This window comes from Salmo salar, chromosome ssa06, assembly GCF_905237065.1.
Source record: "Salmo salar chromosome ssa06, Ssal_v3.1, whole genome shotgun sequence".
NCBI lineage: Eukaryota > Metazoa > Chordata > Actinopteri > Salmoniformes > Salmonidae > Salmo > Salmo salar.
The window spans coordinates 3,002,596-3,012,057 of NC_059447.1; the positions used below are offsets into that span (position 1 = coordinate 3,002,596).

Here is a 9,462-nt window from a genome sequence, read left to right on the forward strand (position 1 = left end):
ACCTCAACTACCTGGTACCCCTGCACATTGACTCAGTACTGGTACTCCTTATAGTCTCATTATTACCTCAAGTTAAACTACTTAAGACATAACATTTTCAAAATGAACAACTATGGAATTCATTTTGACCTCTTTCATTGACTTGTCAAACCCCAAACCCTGGCCTGGTCTGCTTCATATGCATTTCCAGAAGACATTCTTTACATAAGCAGTTGTCACAAAGTGCTTATATAGAAACACAGTCTAAAACCCCAAACAGCAAGCAATGCAGATGTGGAAGCATGGTGGCTAGGAAAAACTCCCTAGAAAGGCTAGAACCTAGGAAGAAACCTAGAGAGGAACCAGACTCTGAGGGGTGGCCAGTCCTCTTCTGGCTGTGCCGTGGGGAGATTATAACAGTATATGTCTATTAATGCCAGATCTTTCTACAAGATTTTCAATTGTTCATAGATGACCAGCAGGGTCAAATAACAATCACTGTAGTTATGGAGAGTCCAACCGGTCAGCATCTCAGGAGTAAATGTCAGTTGGCTTTTCATAGTCGAGCATTGGAGGTCGAGACCGCATGTATGGTAGAGAGAGAGAAGGAGAGACAGCATGTTCGGGACAAGGTAGCATGTCCGGTGAACAGGTCAGAGTTCATATCCTCAGTCAGACCAGTAGAAACTGGATCAGCAGCACTACAAGGTATCATGTCTGGTGGAGCATGTATCAATACTGATAGGATGGAAAGAAAGGGAGCTCTGCTCTCAGATCAGTTTTTCTCCATTCAAATCATTCCTTAACATTATAATTTTTGCACAATACTGATGATGGATCAGCACCTAGAGAAATATTATCACCTATGGCTGCAAATATTGAGGAGGCTTATTCTAATGCTTACCCAATAAAAATGCACTAAATCACAGATTTGGCACAGCAAAGCTTTAGGCATCTCATCATAAAGTATATTGAGACAAATTACAGACAGTAGTCTACAAGTAGCAAAATAAAAGTCAATATATTGAAAACGGAATATATTTCAATATGATTGAAATAGGCCTAAAGCCTACTGTTTATATTTTAAGGCAGTCATCTCGGTTTCATTTTAAGCATCATTCTATACGTCCCTTGTTTGAATCAATTGCAAAGACATTGGAAACTTTGTATTTGTAGTCAACTTTGTCCTGAATTTATCGGCGGTCACAAAGAGACGGATAAATCATGTGATTATATACTGCTCAAAAAAATAAAGGGAACACTTAAACAACACATCCTAGATCTGAATGAAAGAAATAATCTTATTAAATACTTTTTTCTTTACATAGTTGAATGTGCTGACAACAAAATCACACAAAAATAACCAATGGAAATCCAATTTATCAACCCATGGAGGTCTGGATTTGGAGTCACACTCAAAATTAAAGTGGAAAACCACACTACAGGCTGATCCAACTTTGATGTAATGTCCTTAAAACAAGTCAAAATGAGGCTCAGTAGTGCGTGTGGCCTCCACATGCCTGTATGACTTCCCTACAACGCCTGGGCATGCTCCTGATGAGGTGGCGGATGGTCTCCTGTGGGATCTCCTCCCAGACCTGGACTAAAGCATCCACCAACTCCTGGACAGTCTGTGGTGCAACGTGGCGTTGGTGGATGGAGCGAGACATGATGTCCCAGATGTGCTCAATTGGATTCAGGTCTGGGGAACGGGCGGGCCAGTCCATAGCATCAATGCCTTCCTCTTGCAGGAACTGCTGACACACTCCAGCCACATGAGGTCTAGCATTGTCTTGCATTAGGAGGAACCCAGGGCCAACCGCACCAGCATATGGTCTCACAAGGGGTCTGAGGATCTCATCTCTGAGAAAGGAGGTTGATTACTCAGCTGTTCTAGTGGTCTGAGACAGGAGGTAGATTACTCAGCTGTTCTAGTGGTCTGAGGGAGGAGGTAGATTACTCAGCTGTTCTAGTGGTCTGGGGCAGGAGGTAGATTACTCAGCTGTTCTAGTGGTCTGAGACAGGAGGTAGATTACTCAGCTGTTCCAGTGGTCTGAGGCAGGAGGTTGATCACTCAACTGTTCTAGTGGTCTGAGAAATTAGGATAGATTACTCAGCTGTTCTAGTGGTCTGAGACAGGAGGTAGATTACTCTGCTGTTCTAGTGGTCTGAGACAGGAGGTAGATTACTCAGCTGTTCAAATGGTCTGAGGCAGGAGGTAGATTACTCAGCTGCTCAATTGGTCTGAGACAGGGGGTAGATTACTTAGCTGTTCTAGTGGTCTGAGGCAGGAGGTAGATTACTCAACTGTTCTAGTGGTCTGAGGCAGGAGGTAGATTACTCAGCTGTTCTACTAGTGGTCTGAGAGAGGAGGTAGATCACTCAGCTGTTCTACTAGTGGTCTGAGGGAGGAGGTAGATTACTCAGCTGTTCTACAGTGGTCTGAGGGAGGAGGTAGTTTACTCAGCTGTTCTAGTGGTCTGAGACAGGAGGTAGATTTCTCAGCTGTTCTACTAGTGGTCTGAGACAGGAGGTAGATTACTCAGCTGTTCTACTAGTGGTCTGAGACAGGTGGTAGATTACTCAGCTGTTCTACTAGTGGTCTGAGGGAGGAGGTAGTTTTCTCAGCTGTTCTAGTGGTCTGAGGGAGGAGGTAGATTACTCAGCTGTTCTAGTGGTCTGAGGGAGGAGGTAGATCACTCAGCTGTTCTAGTGGTCTGAGGGAGGAGGTAGTTTACTCAGCTGTTCTAGTGGTCTGAGACAGGAGGTAGATTTCTCAGCTGTTCTACTAGTGGTCTGAGACAGGAGGTAGATTACTCAGCTGTTCTAGTGGTCTGAGAAAGGAGGTAGATTACTCAGCTGTTCTAGTGGTCTGAGGCAGGAGGTAGATTAATCAGCTGTTCTAGTGGTCTGTGACAGGATGTAGATTACTCAGCTGTTCTAGTGGTCTGAGGGAGGAGGTAGATTACTCAGCTGTTCTAGTGGTCTGAGGGAGGAAGTAGATTACTCAGCTGTTCTAGTGGTCTGAGACAGGAGGTAGATCACTCAGCTGTTCTAGTGGTCTGAGGGAGGAGGTAGATTACTCAGCTGTTCTAGTGGTCTGTGACAGGAGGTAGATTACTCAGCTGTTCTAGTGGTCTGAGACAGGAGGTAGATTACTCATCTGTTCTAGTGGTCTGAGACAGGAGGTAGATTACTCAGCTGTTCTAGTGGTCTGAGACAGGAGGTAGATTACTCAGATGTTCTAGTGGTCTGAGACAGGAGGTAGATTACTCAGCTGTTCTAGTGGTCTGAGGCAGGAGATAGATTACTCAGCTGTTCTAGTGGTCTGAGGCAGGTGTTTGATTATGAGCGTTGTCAACCTTAGTAACAATGTTTTATTGAAACAGCTCAGAGATTTAACGATGCTCCTACGAAGATTCTAATGATGAACTTGGCCTTAAAATGCTTTTGGGAAACCGGACCCTGGATAGAAACATCTGCTAAATGACTAAAATGTCAAATGTAAATGTTTTACATACAGATCTCATTATTACAGTATTGAATTATTCTTTTTAAGTATTTAAATATTGATTTCACAAGTGTATAATTTCCACAGTTCTTTATTAAAAATGTATTTATTTGTCACATTTGACTGTGTTAAACCTAGCAGTATTACTTATTTATCTGAGAGTGAGGCAGATATTTTGCGTTTAGCAAAAAAATTATTTTCTCTCTGAAAAGAAACCATCAACTGACAGACATGTATTTGTTTATAATCTGTCAGTGAACAACCCCATGCCATGATTAGATAGCGAAAAAACACACCAATCTCTTTCATAATGTCTTTAAGACATTAAAGCTAATTTACCAACATTTCTGAAAAGTGATATATAGCGTTTTGGAATGAAATTGTTCTTATGTTTCCCCATCTGAGCTCAGAGTAGATGAGAGATGTAATGTTTGTCTCTGTTGTGTTGAAGCCCAATCAAGCAGGAGAGACCAGCCTCCCCTGTACCCAGCTGTGTGTCCATGAAGAGTGACTGGTCTATGGATCTACCTATACTCTTTAGAGAGGGAGACTTTTCTACTGAACAAAGGTAAGAAGAACTCATGGGTCATGGTCAGTGATTTAAACACTGTCTCTAGTCATTTCTCCTCTCCCATTTCCCATTTATTTTTGTTGTTTTCATAATCCATAGGCTAATCCTTTTGTCCATTTTCATAGTCCTAAAACAATATTAAACAATCACAACATTCCCTCCGTGTGTAAGGCTTGGGCGTAGTGGAAGAGGAATCAGACGCAGGAAGCAGCGATAAGGGTGATAGCTTTTAATGCTCGATACAGCAAAACACCAGCCACCCCAAATAGCGAACTGAGCGCACACAAAAAATCAAGGTGCCCCAAACACAGGGGACAAAACACAGAGAGCGCAAAACCACGCACTAGCGCCAAATACATACAGTGCGTAACGAAGCAACACACAGAGAAACAATCCGGCACAAAGAACAGGCGGGCCAACTAGCTAATATAGCCCCGCTAATCAACCCAACTAAGGACAGGTGCAAACAATAACAGAAAGGGGGAAAACAAAAGGAATCAGTGGCAGCTAGTAGGCCGGTGATGACGACCGCCGAGCACCACCCGAGCAGGAGGGGGCGCCACCTTCAGTGGGAGTCGTGACACCGTGTGTGTGTGTGTGTGTGTGTGTGTGTGTGTGTGTGTGTGTGTGTGTGTGTGTGTGTGTGTAAGTGTGTGTGTACTCCCTGGATGAGGAGATGTAATCTCTATCCTGACTGCCTAGTCACATTTCCCCCTACCTACATGTATATATTACCTCAATTACCTAAACTACCTGGTACCCCTGCACATTGACTCAGTACTGGTACTCCTTATAGTCTCATTATTACCTCAACTACCTGGTACCCCTGCACATTGACTCAGTACTGGTACTCCTTATAGCCTCATTATTACCTCATCTACCTGGTACCCCTGCACATTGACTCAGTACTGGTACTGCTTATAGCCGCATTATTACCTCACCTACCTGGTACCCCTGCACATTGACTCAGTACAGGTACTCCTTATAGTCTCATTATTACCTCAACTACCTTGTACCCCTGCACATTGACTCAGTACTGGTACTCCTTATAGTCTCATTATTACCTCAACTACCTGGTATCCCTGCACATTGACTTAGTACTGGTACTCCTTATAGCCTCATTATTACCTCAACTACCTGGTACCCCTGCACATTGACTCAGTACTGTACTCCTTATAGTCTCATTATTACCTCAACTACCTGGTACCCCTGCATATTGACTCAGTACTGTACTCCTTATAGTCTCATTGTTATTTTATTGTGTTACTATTTCCTTTATTATTTGCACGTTTCTTACTTTTTAATAACTGCGTGTGTGTGTGTGTGTGTGTGTGTGTGTGTGTGTGTGTGTGTGTGTGTGTGTGTGTGTGTGTGTGTGTGTGTGTGTGTGTGTGTGTGTGTGTGTGTGTGTGTGTGTGTGTAGTCCCTCGAAGAGGAGATGTAATCTCATGTTTTGTCCACAGAAACAAAGGGGAGAGATCAGAGTCAGAGATTCTCAGTGGTCAGTCTTCCCAGAGTCATCAAACAGACCTGGCCTCCATATTCAGTGTATGTGATCCTGTTATGTACATTTGTTTTTGTTTACCTCAAGTAAAGATGATCTATCAATCATTCATTAATGTGTTAATGAGAAAGCATTTTTTCTCTTGCTTAAGTTATTTACTTGATTTATTTCAGTTGCTTGAAGAGAATATTATTACATTTGTGAAGAACGAGCTGAAGAAGTTCAAGAGGATTCTTAGTCCAGAACTTCCAGAAGGCTTTGAGAGTCAGAAGCAGGATAAGGAAGTGGTGGATGCTGAAGATGAGAAGCAGGAGAGCAGTGCCAGAGAGGGGGCTCTGAAGATCACACTGCACGTCCTGAGGAAAATGAACCAGAAGGAGCTTGCTGACACACTGGAGAAAAGTAAGACCTGTCTGCCTCATGTTGAATGCTGTTTTATAACATTTAAAAGCTGTAGCTAAAGTACAGCTAAAGTAGCTGTGTAACTCAATGATATTGTAGCAGCCTCAACACAACACCTAGTGACCTCATCAAGTAGTAGCAGGGATGTGTTGTGGTGATTGATTTAGAGAGAGAGAGAGACAACATTAATAATACCATCAATAATACCAATAATAATATAATCAGTCACACCAGTCTGTAATGCATTATGAAAACATTTACACATTTATACAGTCAGTTAAGAGAATAAATTAATATAATTTAAAACTTTATAAAAGTCTTACAATACTGTGGACATTAAAAAAGACGTAATATTAATATACTCTGTGTTATTTCTAGATTCAGATGAGCTTGCTGTGATTTGCCAACGTGAACTCAAATCTAATCTAAAGAAGAAGTTTCAATGTGTATTTGAGGGGATCGCTAAACAAGGAAACCCAACACTTCTCAATAAGATCTACACAGAGCTCTACATCACAGAGGGTGGAACAGGAGAGGTCAATAATGAACATGAGCTGAGACAGATAGAGACAACAACCAGGAAACAAGCAAGACCAGAGACTGCAATCAAATGTAACGACATCTTCAAACCCTTAACTGGACAAGACAAACGTATCAGAACTGTGCTGACAAAGGGAGTCGCTGGCATTGGAAAAACAGTCTCTGTGCAGAAGTTCATTCTGGACTGGGCTGAAGGAAAAGCAAATCAGGATGTCCAATTTGTATTTTCAATCCCTTTCCGGGAGCTCAATTTGATGAAAGAGGACAAACACACTTTCATTAAACTTCTTAATCACTTCTCAATGGAAACCAAACAATCAAGAATCTCCAACTACAATAACTACAAAGTTTTGTTCATCTTTGATGGTCTGGATGAGTGCCAACTGCCCCTAGACTTCCAGAAGAACAAGATCTGTTGGGACGTCACAGAGTCAACCTCAGTGGATGTTCTGCTGACAAATCTCATCAAGGGAAATCTGCTTCCCTCTGCTCTCCTCTGGATAACTACCCGACCTGCAGCAGCCAATAAGATCCCTTCAGGATGTGTTGACCAGGTGACAGAGGTACGAGGGTTCAATGACCCACAGAAGGAAGAGTACTTCAGGAAGAGATTCAGTGATGATGACCTGGCCAGCAAAATCATCTCACACATAAAGACATCAAGGAGCCTCCACATCATGTGCCACATTCCAGTCTTCTGTTGGATTTCTGCAACAGTCCTTGAACACATGCTGAAACATAAGAGAGAAGAGATGCCCAAGACTCTGACTGAGATGTACACACACCTTGTGGTGGTTCATACCAAACAGAAGAATGAAAAGTATCTTGGGAAAGAAGAGACAGGTCCACACTGGAATAAAGAGAGCATTCTGTCACTGGGAAAACTGGCTTTTCAACAGCTTGTGAAGGGCAATCTGATTTTCTATGAAGAAGACCTGAAAGAGGCTGGCATTGATGTCAATGAAGCCTCAGTGTACTCAGGATTGTGCACACAGCTCTTTAAAGAGGAATGTGGGCTGTACCAGGACAAGGTGTACTGTTTCGTTCATCTGAGCATTCAGGAGTTTCTGGCTGCAGTATATGTGTTCCTCTCATTCATCAACAACAATGAGAATCTAATGGACAAACTGCAAACAAAAGACGAGCCTGAAGTTACTTTCTACAAGAGTGCTGTGGATAAAGCCTTACAAAGTGAGACGGGTAACCTGGACCTTTTCCTCCGCTTCCTTCTGGGCCTCTCACTGGAGTCCAATCTGAAGCACTTACGAGGTCTACTGACAAAGACAAGAAGCACCTCACAGAGCCATGAAGAAACAGTCAAGTACATCAAGAAGAAGATCAGGGAGAATCCCTCTCCAGAGAGGAGCATCAATCTGTTCCACTGTCTGAATGAACTGAATGACCATTCTCTAGTGGAGGAGATCCAAAGCTACCTGAGATCAGGAAGTCTCTCAGAAGACAAACTGTCACCTGCACAGTGGTCAGCTCTGGTCTTTGTGTTGCTGACTTCAGAAAAGGAGCTGGATGTGTTTGACCTGAAGAAATACTCCAGATCAGAGGAAGGTCTTCTGAGGCTGCTGCCAGTGGTCAAAGCCTCCAGAGCTGCTCTGTGAGTACATAAAATGACATTTAAGAACTAATCATCAGGAAGCAATATTCAGTTTAGAGAAAAAATGGTGTTATAATATGTATACAATATTATATTGAAAAACATTTTTTATAAATGCATTGATGTTCACAGCAGTATAACAATTTTACAATACAATTCTGGGAGACGGAAGATGAATCTATATGTTGTTTGGGAGAATGAACCAAATGCATCTGCTATTGTCCTTCTACACTACTCGTTAAATTAACAGTGTGTTTGTGAAGTCATGATGATCTCTTTGTCAGGCTGTCAGGCTGTGGAGTCACAGAGGAAGGCTGTGCTTCTCTGGTCTCAGCTCTGAAGTCAAACCCCTCACACCTGAGAGAGCTGGATCTGATTAACAATGACCTGAAGGATTCAGGAGTGAAGCGTCTCTCTGCTGGACTGAGGAATCCCCACTGTAAACTGGAGACTCTGAGGTCAGTATTCCTGTAGTTGGTCAACAAGTGATAACTGTTCACCAGATCCACATGTGTTTACCAGGCGCACATAGTCCACACCATATGTGTTTGGACAGTGAAGCTTACAGTTTGAAATGTGGTGTTATGCTCCAGCATTTTGGATTTGAGATAGAATGTTTCATATTAGGTGACAGTACAGAATGTCACCTTCAATTTGAGGTTAATGGTGAGAGGTTAGCATGTTTTATTGTGGCTTCTGTAATTGGTAATGGTGAGAGGTTAGCATGTTTTGTTGTAGCCTCTGTAACTCTCTCACTCATTATTATTCATGATTCATTCATGATCTTTCTCAATCATAGCAGTCACAGGCTTGATGTAGTAATTTTTTTCAAGGAATATCGGACGACCTACTAAACTTTGGACTACTTTAATAGATTATAAATGAATTGGTCAGAATAATTATGACTATTTCAAATGGGGGGAGTAGATACATAAAGTACTTTCATTTCTAAATTGTGAAACAGATATGTATTAAAATACCCTCAAATAAAAGGTGACATTATATACTGTCACCTCATATGAAACATTTGATCTGAAATCCAAAATGTTGGAGTTTAGAGACAAATTTAAAATGTTAGCTTCACTGTCAAAATAGATATGGTGTGGACTGTATACTCAATACAATCTAAATCTGATACCTCACTGTCTGTCTTCTGACTGATACTGCTTTTAAACTGGTCTGGTCAGTCTACTCAAATATTTGCACTATACATGTTTCTATCTGCAGTCAATATTGTGATCATTTATAATAATGATACATTAATTTATGAATAGATATGGCAGGTTTCAGGACACTAATGTATCTGAATATGTTGATAAAAATATACTGCCACTATTTTCACCACC

The 9,462-nt window shown here is 41.9% G+C and overlaps 1 protein-coding gene across 1 annotated transcript; it reads left to right on the top strand.

The window, feature by feature from the left end:
- Positions 1-450: 450 nt before the first annotated feature.
- On the top strand, positions 451-8,180 carry LOC123743527 (NLR family CARD domain-containing protein 3-like). The gene is made up of 2 exons (XM_045721265.1): positions 451-462; positions 6,285-8,180. Exons 1-2 carry the CDS (start codon positions 451-453, stop codon positions 8,118-8,120), a joined length of 1,848 nt encoding a protein of 615 aa, XP_045577221.1. The 3' UTR covers positions 8,121-8,180.
- Positions 8,181-9,462: the final 1,282 nt, after the last annotated feature.